At 39.9% G+C, this 18,286-nt stretch overlaps 2 protein-coding genes across 6 annotated transcripts in view; one reads left to right on the forward strand and one right to left on the reverse strand.

The window, feature by feature from the left end:
• The window catches only part of prkcz (protein kinase C, zeta), a 161,451-nt gene extending 155,778 nt beyond the window's left edge, over positions 1-5,673 (forward strand). For all 5 annotated transcript variants that reach the window (XM_015337182.2, XM_015337183.2, XM_015337185.2 and 2 more), the window contains one exon: positions 2,298-5,673. In XM_015337182.2, coding sequence (XP_015192668.1) covers positions 2,298-2,385 — 88 coding nt within the window. In that variant the 3' untranslated portion in view covers positions 2,386-5,673. The remainder of the gene's footprint in view (positions 1-2,297) is intronic.
• A 103-nt stretch (positions 5,674-5,776) lies between these two features.
• Positions 5,777-17,883, reverse strand: si:ch73-70k4.1 (FA core complex associated protein 20). The gene is made up of 4 exons (XM_015337188.2): positions 17,434-17,883; positions 15,041-15,179; positions 13,130-13,854; positions 5,777-6,687 (listed from the first exon to the last, which is right to left on the reverse strand). Exons 1-4 carry the CDS (start codon positions 17,595-17,597, stop codon positions 6,615-6,617), a joined length of 1,101 nt encoding a protein of 366 aa, XP_015192674.2. The 5' UTR covers positions 17,598-17,883; the 3' UTR covers positions 5,777-6,614.
• Between the last annotated feature and the right edge of the window lie 403 nt (positions 17,884-18,286).

Genomic DNA, 18,286 nt, shown 5'->3' on the forward strand with positions numbered 1-18,286 from the left:
ACAGAGACACTATCAGCTTGGTAGTGTTGGCCCGAGCTGTCCATGTTCTGTTACAGGGTTTGTAATGTATACTGTAGATTTACACCCATTTGTCATGCTAATTAATATTCATTTGCATGTATTAAAGCTCTTTCAACTTACAGTTTAAACTGATTTACAATTAATGCCTATGTTTTGGAAAACTGGTATATTTTTATGAGATGATGCAATATCAGGCTTCCTTTTATTGTGCTCTCCTACGAGGCAGGTTTTAAGTTCGATTGGGGATTTCAAGCCGCCTTTCAAAAGACACTGCACCAGGCACTTCAAAAGCGCTTGAAAAGATTGGCTTCTTATACTTCAGAGAAATGGGGGAGGCAAGTGATGTAAACCCCTTTTGTTTGACAGATTTGGCGGGCGAAGAAAGAAAAACCCCCTCGCTTGTTAGATTCAGGCTGTCTGCTGCATAAAAATCAATTCCCTGCGTTCTTGCCCAATAGCTGGGAGAAGAAAGGGAAAAAAGGATGAAATTTGTTAATGCAAGAGACATATGACTTCATCAGTCTCCAGCCATGGGCTTCAACACCAAGGGGTAGGGAACGATTTTGCTGTACTCCTGGGGCAGGAGGCAGAACTAGCGATGCCATTATGCAAACATTCTGGCAGCTGTTAAAACCATGCAGTAACTTTAATATGACTTGTCTTGAGAGCTCTCAGGCAGCATGATTCACTAAAATGGCAAATGGCACTGCATTCACATGTGAGTGATCACATGTTTGTGTCCTGGCCTTGCCACACAGGTGGTGGCCTCATAGCTCTTTTTTTTTTAATATGCCAGCAAGAAGTGCTTTGATAATTCCTCTAAGAGCTGCGCGGGGTTCTCTCTCCAAGGACTTGGTTAAAGAAATGTCTTTTCCCACTGTGCCAAGAAACATTACATTAAAACAAGATGGCAGTGTCTTGCCAGTGAGTGTTCGATTACCAAAGCAGTGGCAGATAAGCAAAAAGAAACCTCAGAAACAGCATTCTGTTGACTTCCATAGCCACAGCACAGAGAAGTCATCTGAGGAGGTCACCAGAGGGATCAGGTAGAGGTTTTCTAGGCTGTAACTCTTAGCTCTCCTTAGTGGTCCTTATTCCTTAGGCCTATGGCCAGCTTGTCAAGTAAAGAGACTGCAGTTTTCTGCAGCTCTGCTCCCAAATGACTTGAGTTTTCTACCTAAAAAACTAAAGGAATTCAGTATGTTAACCTTTTAAAGTCTTGAAAATATTAGTTTTATGTTGCTGTGGAAAACCTCTTGTTTCTTTTGGTCTTCCTTTGTAATAATTTTTTCTGTGGCCTAAAGTTTTGTCTGGTCTTATTTGTGTTTGCACACGGGCACTGTTTTATTCCTAACCATATATACAGTACAAGTGCAGTGTCGATGTATACATTTTCAGCTTGTATATATATATATTTTTTAGAAGGGTTTGTATTGAATTGCCTTTTTCATGCTTGTACAGCACTTGGTGATGCAATTACGATGGCAGGCCCTTTCTAACATACATTTGTGATCATAATAATTATTATAATCCATCTCTTCTGTTGCTCACGCTATGAACCAGTAGGCACAGTTACTGTGCGTGGGTGAGCACTGGAGGTGTGTGGATGAGAGGAATGGAGGGAGGGCACTTGTCTGCCAGTTGTTCTTGGCACAGGCTGTTGAATTGAGATCAGTCAGTGATGGCTTTCAGCAAACAGACACTTCCCTTCCAGATTTTCCCAGCATGTGTCTTCTGTTCTCTGAAGCTGCAGTTAGCGATCGGCATGATGGCACATGATTAACAGTTTGTTGTTTCTGAGAAGTTACCCTGGCACTTTTTTTATGCAGCCACTTGAAATGAGTTTTTATATGTTGGCTAATTTGCAGATAATTACAATTGTTTATATGAAACTTGCTACACACGCAAAGCACAACTTAAGACTTGATGAGGATAATTTGTTTTCTCTGCTGTGGAAACGATTTCTATATGCAATGCAGTTGTAAAAGTCAAATTTTATTATAAAATTCAGTTAATGCACATAAGATATGTATATATCCCATTTCTGCAATATTATTATTATCATTACTTTAAATCATCCAGATGCAGATCATCATTAGCATATACAATCAATAAGATTTAAAATTGATTAAATGTAGAAACTGTTTGATTAGTATTTTTTGCATTTAGACATTCTGTATAGATCACACATCTATCTGAAGACTTTAAAAGCAAAGCCATCATCCTAAACACTGAAGTCAAATGAATGAAATATGTATTTTTGTTTTCCTCCACAGAGATGTCATTAAAAGAATAGACCAGTCGGAATTCGAAGGATTCGAGTACATTAATCCTATGCTGCTGACCACAGAAGAATCTGTATGAGGGTGAAGACGGCTTTCTTCACCTGCGCATTGCAAAGTGACCTCAGTGACATGAATTCTTACTGACATTGTGGAGTGGGAGAGGGCTCTGCTGAACTGCTTGCATGCTCAGTCGAAGAACTGGTGCGAGACTTTTGGACCGGAGAACTCACCGGATTGTTTCAGAAACTGTGGCAAGGGTATTTAAAACACCACCACCAACAACAACAAAAAGAAAACTTACAGAATAACAGAACACATCCAAGGTCAGTCGGGGGCAGTCTTCCTCTAACCACAATCAGTTTATTTCCCTTTTTAAACTCATCACCGGAGGTGTCAACACTACTGACTTTGTAACCGAAGAAGAAAGCTTGTTCATTCTGTGCCTGCTTCCATGAAGGATCTAAAATATTCATTTCATCCCTGGGAAAATATGACAGTTCTGCTACAGAACTTGATTCTATGTGCACTTTTTTTTCCGCTGTTTCTATTTTTTTTTAAAGACAATAGCTATCTTCGAGGGGGTTTGGCCTCCTAATAACACAAGAATGTAATATGATGAAGGAAAAGTATAAACTGTATTATAATGTAGGTAGAAGATCCCAAATTGATTATGCCTTTTGTTGATGCAAAAAGGCATGTTTTATTTATATTTTGGGGGGACGTAATTGCTGTACTTCACCAAACAAAGGAGTTGCATTTAACTTGTAATGGATGGCTTAGGAGAAACTGAGGACAGGATGTTTAAAAAGTGCCTAATAAGATCCGAAATATCTGTTTTTCACATATTCCAGATTGCACTTAAAATGCTCTAGTTTTAATTAGTTTGATTTTCTAAAACTGTACACCTGACTGCTGAAGTGAGGAAAGACTTTACCAAACTCGAAACACTTACCCCAGCCTCAGTGCAGTTTGTCTCAGAAAATAGCAAAAGTTAAATCTGGTGTCTGAATTCTGCAGTGGAAGCATTATTAAAATAATTGAGTAAACATTTTCAAATTGAAATGTGCAAGGTGAAAGAAGGGGCTAGCACACATTCATGAAGACCAAGGATATTATTGAAATTAAGGTGTGTAGTTGCACTGCACTTCATTGTTATGATTAATTCAGAAAATGCATAATGTTTAGTAAATGCACAACTCCTTTGTTCAATGACGTTTAAGGTCAATAACTGAAGGTGATTACTAGGGTTAAATCATCTGATGATCAGATATGGTAAGCTCAGGCACTTTGATTCCAGAATTAGTGATAAAGTACTGAATCACTGTCAAATAAAAATAATGAAGATACAAGCCAGAAACAAAATGGTAGCAAATGAAAATCTGTTCACTTGTAAAGTCAAAAATAAACCCACATTTTTGTGAGGAGCCATTTCATTACACTGGAATGCTACAGTTTAGGAGGTGAGGTAAGGACAAGATTACAATTATTTTTATTACTATGATTTTAATGTGTTTTACTCAACCTTTACACAGTGGATAACTTTGAATGGCTGAACTCACACTGAAGAGACAGTATCCCTTATGCATTTATTTCAGGGGCTTTCTAATCCTACCGCATAGTTCCGCAACACATTAAAACACTTTTATCTTGAATATTATCTTCTCTCCTCTCCACAACGGCAGACACGTACACACACATTCCCTCGATAAAAGCTCTCAGGGACTTGGGCGCAGTGCTATGGGGCTGAGCTGAATGCTGCTGATGGTCCTAAGGGACAAAGGGAGGCGATTTACACTTGACAAGTTCCGAATCAGTGGAGTTCCAACCCGAGGCACAAGTGCGTTCTACTGAGATATAATGCCATTGATACACATAATAATACCCATCGCCAATAGTATGTTTTCTCATCTTTCCACGGGGGAAAAATATTAAAAAGAGAAGGACCCGCATATCAACTGTAAATTAGTTTGTAGATTTTCTGGGCTTGTTCCAATTTTCATTCACAATAAGAGATAAAGGAAAGAAACTGCACAGGTAGACATTTCTTGATTAAGACTGGCCTGCATTCATATGATAACTTGTGTAACAGGATTAAATACACTTTCCCAGTCCTAGACAGCCAATCTGCTAGTGTTGCATCGATTAGTTATAGCAGACTAAAAACCTAGATATCATAGCAGAGTGCATAGCAGAGAGGAGAGTGCCTAAATCACTTTGATTAAATTAATATTCAAAAGGTCTGTGGAGAGGTTCTTTTTAAAAAAAATCCCATAGACACTTTTTAGGGCATTCCCTCTTTTGTAAGCCTTTAAGCAGTTTTCTACAGGAGTCAATACTGAGGATATTTGGTTGGGCTTTTAATTATAATGTATATATACACAAATGTATTGTGTACTAGTTTACATTTTAATGATGACAAGAGGCTCAGTACAAAATCAAAATAATCCACCTGAGCATATACAGTTAGTGTGTTATTAAAGATCTCTCCCTAGATGTAGTTAAAATGCCATGTTGTATTAATTTAACACATATTGGTAAAAGTTTCATGAGGCAGAATATTTCAGTATATTCATATGCAATGTAAGATGTAGTATATACATACATGTGTATATACAGTATGCAGCTCCTTCACTAATACAATCCAACAGAAACAAAAAACAGTATGATTAAAATATACCCTAGAGTTTTACCAGTGTATAAAGCCTTGAATTCACTCTAGCAGGAGCATTACTGTAAATAATTGAATTTAAATGTTAACACTTTAGGTTTCACTTAAATCAACTAGTCTGCGCACATGCAAGCAATCCAACAGAATAGTAGCCATAGTCTGGTTTCTGTGGAAATATTGGACATAACAGAGATACTGTCTCTAAGTTGCGGGTAAGGTGTATACAAATTCCTAAAAGGCATTGAATTATAAGTTAATAATGTTTGCCAAATATGTCAAGCTATTTTCTCTGCATTTTGCTAATTGTGTTAAGAGTCCAAAGCAAATCATGTTCTATCAATGTGCTTAGGGGAAATTTTTATATTTGAAGCATTTGTTTTATAAATGAAAAACAGATCATTAAATGTTTAAGGAAAACAAATCTTCAACAGGATTGAGAAGAAGTCTGGTATGGCACAGTGTGGTCAAACAGGATTAGTATTAATGATTCTAGATACGTGTAAACCAGTAAATATGTTCATTGTAGTTACTTTGTATATTCTGTTGGTTGATTTATGGGTGTGAGTTGTACCTTTCTTGCCTCTTCTCAGAGTTAAGCACATTTAAACTGTGCAGAGAAATGGTGAAACTAATACATAACATAAGATCCTCTATATTCTTGCACATCGGAAAATTAAAGTCTTTAACAGGAAAAACAAACTAAGGTAGTGCTGTCTTTCGATAATGATCACAACACATTCTGTTAAAGGCCCTTTAGCCTTTGTTTGACAGAAATACTGGTCTACTGCACAGCCACAAACAAGAAAGTACCTCTAAATAACTAATTTCCACTTATAAGCCAGATAGCCAAAAACAGTTTTACTTGGCCTTGCTTTATTCAGATCCCAATCCCCTTGGATATTAAAGTTTCATTTTGAGTTTAATAAAGACCACATGGCCCATGTCAAATGGGCTTGAGAACATCCATTTGTCTATCACTAAACTGAAAAAAATGTTGCAGCTTTTTAGGCAGTTTTACCAGACTCTAAAACAGCCTTTTTTTGTATTTTTATTTTGAAAGCTACCGATGCTCTCACTCCGTAAATGATGCCTGGGATATTCTTCATGAAGCAAGTGCCAGAAGCTTAAATCGAAGGGTTAAGAGAAAACAAACCTCTTTGTCACCGGTTGGGAGTTTTCAATAAAGTCATTCATGTCATCGGGGACGGAATGCTGCATTTCTCCAATCCCATATTACTTTAAAAGAACAAAAAAAAATATTTTGCTTATTTCAGATGCCTACCGTTGTTTTAGAATCAATGCATTTATTCAATAAACCTCCGACAGCCAATGAACCTCTTTGGAAATAAAACCCACTTGACAAGATTCTGCACCGGCAGATTGACCCCCTTGTAAATGTTTAATTACAGCGTCTTCTGTGCTACTTCTTCCTTTGCACTTGTTTCGTTTCATCAAGATGCGATGCCTCGAGGGTGGGGATGCTTCGTGCATACAAAGCAGAAAATGCCGTTTAAAAGAAAGGAGTCCTCTGATCGTGAACTGAACGCGTGTACAGATGAGGAACAGAGAGCAGCCCCCGAGGGGCTCAGTGATTAAAGAGGAGCGGAAGTGGGTTGTGTTCCTCCCTCTTCGTGGAGTGGCTACCAGACAATGTCCTCGTTCATCTCCGACAAGCACTTGGCGAGGTGACTGTCGCAGTCCAGTTGGGTGAATCTGGGGAACGAAAAGCAAAAATCTTGTTCAAATGCGACTTTACTCTGGAATCCTTAAATGTACAGACATTAAAATCAGTCGTTATAGAAAGGCCTTTCATGTAGTGCATCAAGAAACCGTTTGCCATCTGCCCTTGAATTCCTGACTTTATGGCCAAAAGGTTGAAACGTTTCACAGGATGAATCTTAAACGTATTGATTGTGATGCCCGACCAAAGGCTCGCGATTGTTAAAACCGTTCTGCAACTATGAGCCGAACCAGGAATTACAGCAGGAGCGAATAAAACTGCATTGGCAGGCTTTGTTTGACTTGGAAATTAAGCTTTTGTTTGAAATCTTACAATTCCCCCATCAGCGTAACCTCAAACTGTACAGAGGGCTTTAGCTGACTGACGGCACATTATTGAAGAGTATTGTTGCATCCTGTACGTATGTAGGATCATGCAGTTTTTAAAACAAGTTTACTAATAGCTTTTTAGAGGCCTGCTGAGATTTCACCCACTCCTTCAGCCTTGGGGCAAAATGCGGGCAGGAGGCCCACACAAGGAAGGCGACAGGGAAAAATTAAACTAGAGCAGATATTTAATAATATACTTTCCTAGAACCCCTGCACCCGGCCTGCTGAATGATTTTACAGAATAAGCCCTCACATGTATAGACGGCAATGTTTTTTTTCCCTGTCGCTTGCTCACTCTGCCTTTCCCTCTCGCAGACAAGGGCGCTCATTGTCCACATCTGTTAAATCTCGAACGTGTACAGCAACGTTGTGTGCCTGGGCCAAAATACACAGCGCTCGCTGGAAGCAGCACTGCGCAGCACAGAGCGCCAGAGCTCCAGGCTTTACAATGTCGGCCTTGTCTGGGAAGGGTCACAGCCATATCCAGCAGCACCACGTCTTGTTTTCCTCCTAATTGTATGACTTTTTGACCGATTCTGTATCATCTTTCAAGACTTTTTTTTTCCCCTGTAAAGAAATAGGCGTTTTGATCATTCAAACTGGACCACTTCATTCATTAAGCTATCAGTCTTCTAATAAAAAGGATGCACATTTCACTATATTGCATTAATAGCTTTCCTAAGCCACTGAAACTGTTCACATTAAATTGGTCCTAGGCCAGCTGTTCCAATTGTTTTCATTGTCTGTACAAGCATACAAGCCTTCCAGTCAGCAGCTTCTCTGTGAAGTTGAATTAACTTGATTTTTATTGCAGATTTTTTCATTTTTTTCCATGTTTATTCCAATTAGAAAGACTGTAGCTATATACAGCTATGTTGTTGGCCCCAACAACAACCACGATGAATGTCATTAGAGTTTTGAAACCAATCGGGTAAACCATACATGTGTTTAGAAAACCCCTTTGATAAGTCACAGCTAAGGTTTTATGCAAAGAACCATTGTAAAAAAATGCACAAATCGGCAAGCAAAGAAACAAAAAATATCAATATGCCATTACAAGAATGCACATGCCGTAACCACAGAAACCAGAGATGATAAAAACAGGTTGCTTTTGTTTACCAGATTAGACCATGTTCTAAAGCCTATTTTACTGAATCAGTTTATGGTCTTTCCTAAAGTAGAGTGCTGACAAATACAGCATTTCTATTAGGTTTTACTCTGCTTGTTCTACAAGGAAAAGAACCTTACAATAGGTTGCCTTACATGCTTGAATCTCCTTTCAAATTTGAAGAGAAATGGATTATCTAAATCTCTAAAATTTCTAGTGCCGATGCCCGCAACTGCAAACTTATCAACATAAAGAGGATTTCTATCAGATCAAATGGTTCCTGCCTGCAAAATAATAGAAAGCTACAAGCCCTTCTCATCACATACTAATCACAACGAGCAAAAACACAAATTTAAAGCGAATATTATGGACAATGTCATGGGCTAGTCACCAAACAACCACTTCGGAAGACAAAAGGAGAAATTTGCATGTAAGCTGTACAGAACGGGTTGCCAAATGGAAAGGCAACAATGTGATTAAACTATAGAAGAAGTAAAATTTCTCAAGCCGAGCCAAGTACCAATATATGATAAGTTCACTAACCAGTGTGGTTTCGTATTTCGCTGTAAAGCACAATGACTCATCTAATGGACGTGAATCCAAATTAATTTTTGCTCTGTTGCGGGAGTTTTCTGATGTAAAGCTTGAAGCAATGAAAAGAGATCTCTATTGCAAGGTATAGTACCAGCTAATACTGCTTACTGTGCAAAACACCCAACAGACTCGAAAAGCACATAAATACCTTGTATAAACATGCCTTTCCACTGGTTTGTGTAAGGGTTTATTTCCTTTTAAGCTCAGCAGAGGCGTGAGGGAAATCATCTAGATCAATACCCTGGAGATACTGTGAAGAGCCACACAAAACAGGTTTGTGTAACTTCTCTCTCGCCTAAACCTATGTTTCTGCTTTGACTGGATGTCTACGAGACAACTTCAATTTCTGTGTAAATCACTTTTACTGCGGTCCATATATAAATATTTCAGGAAGATATACATTGCCCTACACAAGTACTGAGTCAAGCAATTTGTATTTCTGATCAGGAGATTTAGATGAATGATAATAAGCACAATGTAGGTTTGGGTTGGGTAATTCCATGCGCACATTGAATTGTATTAAAATATATTCTGTATTCAAGTCAATGATTGTGAGGTCCTGCAGTTAAATTTGAAGATTGACTTGTCTAGTCTAAGATTTTTTTCACCTGTTGAATTCCTTGGTTGTACATCTTGTGGTATTGTCATGCTGCATGGCAAAGTACAGCCCAGTAGGTAACACATTGTCTTCCACTTAAGCACAAAAATGCTTCTGTAAACTACAAAATTTGTTCTGCTGCTGCCATCCTTAGTGAGCCATCTGCAGATTTAAATCCAATTGAGCATGCCAGTTACATGCTGAAGAAAACACTGAAATCAGAACACCCCTAGAATAGACTAGAAACTCAGAGTGGCTGTATTGACCCAATACTTTTGTCATTATTTTACAATAGACATTACTACAAAAAACATGGCCCATAGTTTAAAATAACAACATCCACAAAGCATTTAAGTCTATACATATGAATTATAAATGCTCATGTAGGAATAAAACAAAAATACTTCAGATCTTTCACTAATAGCACCAGTTTTTTAAGTCCTGCTAAAAGCCAGAGACTCCATGTATACCATACTTGAAAGCTTTGCAAATGTGTGAAATATCAAAGTACACTTTTTAGAACTGACCTAAAATATCAAGGAAGACAACTAAAATGGACTGTCATAATGTTCTGGCCAGCAAAAGTTGTCTGAGCCAGCATGCAGAATTGTATGTGTAAATGTGCTAATGTCTTTAAGAAGCTAGGAGAAAGCAGGCATTGCAAAAATCAATAGAGCTTTAGAGATTTGGACTCAAGGGTGTTTCAGAGATCATTTTAAAGGTAAATCTGGTATAATCTCCCTTGCAGCAGCCAGAACTCATCATGATAATTTGCATTTGCTGTGCTGTCATCTATCCTAGGGGAAGACTTACTGGTCAGGACAAGTGAATTTAATCCGAGGACAGCCAGTCACAGTTCTTGCTGTGCTCTAACATTCAGATGCTGTCCTATTTTTATACTATGTCTCTGTGTGGGTGTAGGGATCTGGACACAGTAAAAGAATGGTGTGCAATTGGCCTTTATATGTGTGAAGGTTTTATTTTAGTATTGTGAACATATTGCATTAAGAAAAATGTCTTTTTTAATAAAACTGAATAAACCATGCTGGACAGTGTGGCATTTAAAACAATATATGTGATTTATGACATTATACATTTCAAAGAACAAACCTAAATCCTGTAAGCATCTGTATGTTTGTTGGCATTGCAGCTGAATTCCACGCAGGCTCAAAATCAAGGGCATATTCAGCTATGTTAAACCAACTGCAAGGTCAGGTTTGCGAGATCTTAAATATACATGGAAAAGTGAAAAATGGAACTGCGCTTCAAACAGTTTTACCAAGGCCAATACAGCCCACAATATGCATTTTTTTCTCTCTGAACCCTTAATGCATCACAGACACACAACATAAAAATGTGGACAAATCAGATGTATACAAACAGGAATGCTGAAATCAGCAGGGTGTTGTTGACACTACTTGCAGAGCTTCAGCCCTTTACAGTAATTCTTGCAGGCAGAAAAAAGTCTATTTTTTTTAACCTGCCTGATAGACTTGAACCTTTAACAGAAATAAAGTGCACACCTTGCAAAAGTGGCAAGACCATTGTTGGCCCAGCTTTGCTGTATGCCTGTTTTGTTAGGTTTTCCTGTGCCTTTACCATTATTGCCTTCCAGCCTTGCCAACCTTCTGCTGATCGATCAAACCCCAGCACAGCAATCAAGCCTCACTGCCTTGATATTTAATAAAAGTCAAAACAACACGTCACTTACGATCCTTGTCATGAGCAAGTTTCTTAACCAAGCAGCTGTTTCAGTGCAAGACCTGAAGCAATACATATCTGACAAGGTCAAAAAGCCCTGGATTTGTTTTCTTTCAAAGGAGTGCAAGAGACTTTCCTTGAATGCTCCGAGAGGTTTTGCTATGTTGCATGCGCTAGGAGATTTTCTTCTCTTTCCCCGAAGTGCAAGAATGAGGTCATTGTTTCTGCCTCCGGTACAGAAATCTGCCACTTTCAATGTACTGCTACCCTGGTAGCCTTAATGCTCCGTTCTGACCATTTCAGCAAATGTAGATTCCCCAAAACAGTGCATTGGCAGCACTTTGAATTTCTCCTAAAGCAGATGCCTTTTGCATTCTCCTGCAATTGTGAGTTTCAACCTTTTGTCTCCCTTGTGGTTCAGATTCATGAACATAGCTCCAAATTACAAAGACACGGTTGTTTAAGGCAATGCTATCTACAAATAGACTTGGCTGCACTACTTTGACTGTTTTTTAGGAGTAGAAAAATGCAGTGGGATCCAAATTTTAGAACCCAAGACATTGCAGGAGCCACTATCAGCTTCTTGTTTGGTTGCCAAGGGCTAGGAAAGGGTCGAATGGTCCTAGACACTCAACATTGTGCTTTTGTTTTTTAGCAAAACAATTGGTCAGCAGCTTCCCAAAGGTTCGTGATCAGATGGATGTACTAAAACAAAACATCCATCTTTTCATGCTTTGGAGGGAAACTGCTTTTGTCTTGATGATTTGAAATGATATTTTTAAAAATGTTTACATAATACAGATTTACTCATAATAGGTGGCCGAGGTTTCCATAGTGATCTGTGGCTTTCCTGCTCTTTATTGGCCAACTAGTCTATGATCCAGTTATGCCTCATTAAAACACAAGATTGCCCTGTTTTCATTGACTATGCATCCAGTCCATTTACTGACCACTTTATCCAATACAGGTCGCGGGGGAGCTAGAGCCTGTCCCGGCAAGCGACTAGCACAAGGCAGGATACACCCTGGGTGGGACGCCAGTCCAGCACAGGTCAAGACACAATGACAAACACACTCACATCAGGGCCAGTTTTCCCAGGAGCTAACTGACCTACCAGTATGCCTTTGATTTGGCGTGTGACACTGGAGCACTCGGGGGGAACTTACAAACTCCATTCAAATAGCCACCCAGGTCAGGAATCCAACCCAGGGCCCTGGAGCCATGAGGCAGCACTGCTTACCACTGTGCCGCCCACTGACTATACCTTTTGTTCTCCACAGGTCAAGGTGATCATTCCAATTTAAATTACACAGCCATTCTGCACCCAGGTTATAGAGCAGGAAGCTTGATAATTCAGGAATCTGTGCCACTGAGACTCAGGAGTGTCAGACAATGAGTTCCTCAAAGGGGATTGGTTATTGTAAGAGGGGGTTTAGGGTTTATTTTAATGACTTATGGGATTTCCTCACATAGTACCAACAGGTTGAGATCCACAGAGGATTTCTGCATTGCAGAAATCAGAGGCAAAAGAAGCATTACTCAGGTAAACCACACATCTGTGCTTCTCGCCTGCACTGACAATCCAAAGCAGGTGGCAGTAATGCAGAAACATGTTTCATAAAAATGTCCTTGAAAAATATTGAACTAGACGAAACAGGTTTTCTCTACTTTTGGTTGTCATCCATTGACTATTCAAATTTATGTTACTGTGCCCCCCCCAGGCGAAACAATAGGTCGTTTTAAAAATAATTTGTAATGATTAAAAGGACAAAACTATTCAGATTTCTCTACAGAAGTATGATAATTAGGGTATAGCTGTGTGAAAACAAAGGCCATTCTGTAAAAACGTACCACTCACATGTATGCGTTTATTCTGCTATTCTAATGTACCGAGCTTTTACTCTAAGTGGTTGTTTCTAGGGCTAATGGTTTAGCTACAGCTAAACATCTTGTGCACACGTTTCTGTGTGTGTGAAGCCCTCAGTGAAGGGCTGCCCTAGAAAGCAGAATGGAGAATTCAAGAGGACGAGAAACGAAAGCCTTACCCAGCAGGAAACTGTGTGCGACACATGGGGCAGCTCTCTATAGCTGCACCTCCATCTGAATTCCCATCAGCTTTCCTGTTATTAGCAGCCGTATGCTCCTTCTGCCAACCTGCCTGGCGACGCTCCTCCTCCGGAGGGGGTTTCGCCGAACGCGTCTCTTCGGTGGCGATGCAGCTGTCAGAGTCTCCCCCCCCGTGAGCAGGTAGCTTCCCTCTGATCGCGTCCTCTTCCTCGTTCCCGCGCTGGGCTCTCTCTAACGAGCGGGGCCTCGCGGTGGAGGTCTCCTCACGTCGGCAGCGAGGCCTAGCCACCGCCGCGCCGGCCCCGTCAGTTAGCGCGCTCCGCGTTCCGTCTCCCGTCGCCCCCGACGACGGCAAGGCCTCGCGTAGGCGTTGCTGCTGCCTCGTTTCACTGTCGCGTTCGGCTTCAGGCACCTCGTTATGTCTCAGTCTGGTGTCCCCTGCAACTTTGTCCACAGCTGAAGGTGGTTTTTCAGCGTGTTCAGCTTGAGTCGCACTGGGAGGCTGTCTGTCACAGTGCACAAGCTTCTCTTTCTCCCTCAGGATTTGGTCCCGAGTCCCAGGATAGGGCTCAGAATCGAAATCCACGTCTGAATTCAGTGAATTAAGGGATGCTGCTTTGGAAATCGATGGAAAACGGGTCTGTTCTTCACCACAGCTAGCACAGGTCTTCAATCCAGGATGCCCTTGTTCTGAAAATCTCGGCTTCAAAACAAGACAGACAATGGGGAGACTCTACCAAAGGGTTTTATCATTTTTTTTGCTTCCAGTTTTTTTTTTACAATACTGTATTTATAGAGGAGAATTTATACTGAAGCCATTTTTCTACTACTGACTGTAAGTACTAGAAGAAATGTAATAGCTGACATTTCCTGCTGTATTTACAGTCAGTCTTGGAATTGAAAAAGAGTATTACTTGGATTTACAGGAAGACCTTGTTTACAGTACATTGAAGTTTATTTGTATCCAGGGATGTGACAGCACCTGTATTTGTTATTCTTAATGCCCTGTAGTGTTCCACAACATGCAGAGACTTTAATTCCTAAAATCACATTGAAAATTATGATGACTTTTTTATTTAAGCATGGAATGTACTGGACTCCATCCTCTTGTCATAAAGAACAATCACACCTTCATACATTCCAGCTAATTCTGATTATGTATCCTTAAAATCAACTCAAAACCATTTCCATCTCAACTCAGACTATTTTAACAAGGAGGTTATATTAAACTGTAGGACTACAGTACATTTCTAAGATGGAAGCCCATGTCAGCCATCAAACTTAATATTAAACACATACTGCACCATGTGAAGTGTGTGTCACTACATGGACTTACAGCAACTTTCAAATGAGTCAAAACTGAGAAAGGCTTCAGTTTCCTATCCTTTTCAAAAGAATATACGCAGGACCCTTCCTGAAAGTGATCACAGATGAGTTTCACATAAAATATCATAGAAAGCAAAAGTCTTCTGTTACAGCAATAAGAAACAAAAAGAACTGGCATTTCAAGGGAAAAAAAACTTTTAAGATTGCAGTTCCAATGGCCAAGATTTCATCACTCTGTTCCTTAATAGCCTGCACGCTGCCTGCTACAAGAGGGTTACATCAGATTGTGTCTGAACAGGTTTTCTCTTGACGTGCCCTAAAATAAATAATTTAACAAATATAAGTTTGCATCAGCCACCTGTCAAACTGATTGGCTCATCTGGTATACATGCCCTAGAAATGCCACTTGCATGTTAAACCAGACTGGCAGCCTGTTGGAAGCAGAGTTGCCCCTGGCACCACCTGTTGCACAGCTTCCCAAACCATCATATCCCTCTTTGTTTCTTATGGTACTGAAAAAAAGCAAAGTGGTTACCGTATCAGCTTCAGGCATGGGTACGCACCTGTGACACAAGCGAGGGGAGGTCGGGCACATGTATCCAGTCTCCCTGGCTGCGGTCTGGGAAGGCAGACTTCAACAGGACCGCCCACAAACTCTCAGTCACACTGAGGTCGGGTTTGTTCCACCACCACATGTCCATTCTGCCAGTGAATTGGGCAGAAACGAAAATGTTAATTAACAGATACATGAGCTGCAATCAAACCCACCACAAATTCATTGAGGAAAAAGATCACATTATGTGCTGCAATGTGAAATAGTCTTCTGTGCTTTTTCTAGTCCCTTAAGTTTTTGGATGAAATTATTTTGTTTTTTCCCCCCCAGGGACAAACATTCCAAAGTGACTCATTTACCTGGTTATATTCTATGCATTTGAGGATTGCTTTTTTGACACCAATTAATAGGTGTCTTTTTTAATATCAAATCTTTTAAAAAATCATCATATGTTGTGTGGCAAGCCAATCCAAATGAGCCTGTTCGAAATCAGATTGTGGGAGGTATTATATCTGTGCTCTGGAACACTGTGCAAAAATGTTTTGCATGCAGGCAGGATATGTACTGTATATATAATAAAGCAAATCTTTGGCCTTTAAGACTCTGTAGGGCCTAATTGCTTGCTCAGTGCAAAAGCTTCTCTCAAGCAGTATTCGTGATCAAGCAGAAAGATCACCCACCCACCTCCTGTGTATCCTGCAGTTTGTTTTACAATGTGTTTTATCTCCTTAAACAATAACTTACAAAAACTGCTAAGGGACATATGCCAAAATTATTTTGCCATCATTTTTATCAGCCTGCTGTGAAGTCATTTTTATTGTCATGGGGCCCCTGCTATGTTGTTTATTCTCAAACCACTAACACCCCCCCACCACCACCCCAAAAAAAACCCACCCAAATTATTATTTATTTAAGTACCAGCTTCAGCTTATCTCTGACTTTCACCTGCTGAAAGCTTAGTAAAATCTGCAATCGGTAAAGCGAGTGGACACTTTCAAAATTGGTCTGCAACTTTTCGGCCCTTTTTTATATCAGTAAACTTAATGAAGCCTGAGTGCAAGATAAACTTTTAACTGGGTGCTTTTACTATTAACTGAGTTGAGTCAGATAACTTTATATACATTACATTGACCTCTGTTAATCAATCTTCTTTGATTAAGTAGATAGCCAATTCAATGGCACAGGGGGGCTACAGCATATCTCAGCAAGCTGGGGTACACCCTGGATGGGATACCAGTCCATCGCGAGACACACACACACACAAATGTGCACACACTCGCAGCAGGGGCAAATTACCAGAAGCCAATTGACTAGTATATAACTTTGGACGGTGGGACAATCGCAGTTTCAGAGCCGGGACAGGGAACAGGCTTGGACAACAGCAAGTGGTAGGGCTTGGAGGAACTCTTTTCTTGTGCAAATCCAGCCCTAGCATCCACCTGCTCTGGTTAATAAAGGACAACCCCCCCTTTAAGAACTTAATATAGTAGGATTTGCATGACTTGTTAGAGTGTTTACTCATTGTAAGATGTTTATTGTGAAATAAGGTGTATTTTGTTAGGAACAAAGTTGACTTCGGACAATTCCAGCAGGACAGGTCTGGAACTGAACCCAGGGCACCAGCGCTGCGAGGCAGCAATGCTTAACCACTGCGCCAACCGTGCAGCTCCAACTAAGTAAACTTCAGTAAATTCTGAATTACTGCTGCCCTCTTCCTCGGGATCCACAACTTTATTAAATTTATTAAAGTTTCTTCTCGCAATCCCCCCGTCTTTTTGTGAGGGGAAAAAAAGTAAGCATTTTTAAAAATCCCAGGAAACGTTCAAATTTACACACATAAATGATAAATATGCATGGCGATACCAACATTTCGACATCCCCACGTATCGTCAGCAGTAACTTAGCGAAGATGCAAGACTTGCATTTACTGTATTTTAAATTTTGCTGAGCAGTTCATTTCAAACGCTCAGAAACAAGGACATTTTGGTGTACACACTCATACGGAAGAGTCAGCGCTTGGAAATGTGTTCACTCATGTTCAAAGAAGCTTCCAAATCAAACAACGACAGGGCAGTTACAGTACCAAGAATATACCATGCAGTTCAAAATGATCTTCATACAGTATGCATATCTGTGCCTTTCAAATAAAGTCGGGTTTCACGAGGGAACACATTAGGTAGGTTCAAAGGCAGTCCGATGTTTTTAGGCTGGCCAATGTTTGTAGAAGTACTTTCTTTTGACAATGTTACAATGTTGTTTCACTCCTATTGTTTAGTTATCATGTAGCCAACCACACAAGGATGTTGGAATTGTTATTATAATAACATTATTATTATTATTATTATTATTATTATTCCAGTATTGCCCCACCCGGCTTCAGAGGTTTGCAAGGGGAGTACTTACGGTGCCGGTGCGCGGTCTGGACGGGATGTTTTCAATTCTTCGCTGCAACTTTTCGGCGAGCCTTCAAAGTCCGGGTTGCTAGCGGAATGTGCCGCTTTCGACTCCTGTGGAGGGCATTTCTTTCTCTTCAGTTTCAGTTTTGCGTGCTTCTCCTGGGCCATCATGTCAGCACGTATATATTATCTGCTAGAAAAACACTGGTCTCGGCTGCAGATGAAGGCAGACTTTCCTGTGTGCCCAAAGCACAAACACCACCAGTCAGCTACGTTTACTATCCTAGACTCTAGACTTTCTAAACTCTAGAAAGACCCGCCCTGTACTGCTGTAATGAGCTCTATCAAAGTTAATTAATGCAATATGTATCATTTTAAATTACATGTGCTCCCGTACGGTGTCACTTCCATATTTACAAATGATTAAAACAAAATTGCTTAAGTTTGGCGCTACGGAAGTTCACCAACCCGAAGCGGAACTGAGCGCGTTGATTGACAGACGCAGAGAAAGTCATGTTAGTATAGTGTAGTATTTGTTTTTTTTTTTCAGTCATGAAACGTTTACTGTCCTGTAAATATTTCTTACTACTCTCTTCCAACTTTTATTCCACTAGTGTGCACAAGATCAGTTAATTTCTGAAATATTACAAGAAATGTGGAGAAAGTGTTTTGTGTGATGTTTCATGCTACAGAAAATCCTAATAATACATAAAAACGGATGTGCTCAACAAAGCAAAGTTAATGATTAATCTGAAAGTGAACTACATTATGATACAGAAGTTTTTTTAAATCTTTTCTCCTTTTTATTCCTACTCATGGGATAAAAGTAATTGTGCTTTACTGTTAGCTCAGCATAAATA

This window comes from Lepisosteus oculatus, chromosome 25 (genome assembly GCF_040954835.1).
Source record: "Lepisosteus oculatus isolate fLepOcu1 chromosome 25, fLepOcu1.hap2, whole genome shotgun sequence".
In the NCBI taxonomy this organism is placed as follows: domain Eukaryota; kingdom Metazoa; phylum Chordata; class Actinopteri; order Semionotiformes; family Lepisosteidae; genus Lepisosteus; species Lepisosteus oculatus.

What these genes read in the sequence shown, in the direction of transcription:
- si:ch73-70k4.1 (XM_015337188.2), bottom strand. Translation starts at nt 17,597, where the DNA reads ATGATGGCCCAGGAGAAGCACGCAAAACTGAAACTGAAGAGAAAGAAA. An exon ending in TCCCCTCGCTTGTGTCACAG is followed by an intron (nt 13,855 to 15,040) that starts GTGCGTACCCAT and finishes CTTGTTTTGAAG; the next exon opens with CCGAGATTTTCAGAACAAGG. An exon ending in CGCACACAGTTTCCTGCTGG is followed by an intron (nt 6,688 to 13,129) that starts GTAAGGCTTTCG and finishes TTCGTTCCCCAG; the next exon opens with ATTCACCCAACTGGACTGCG.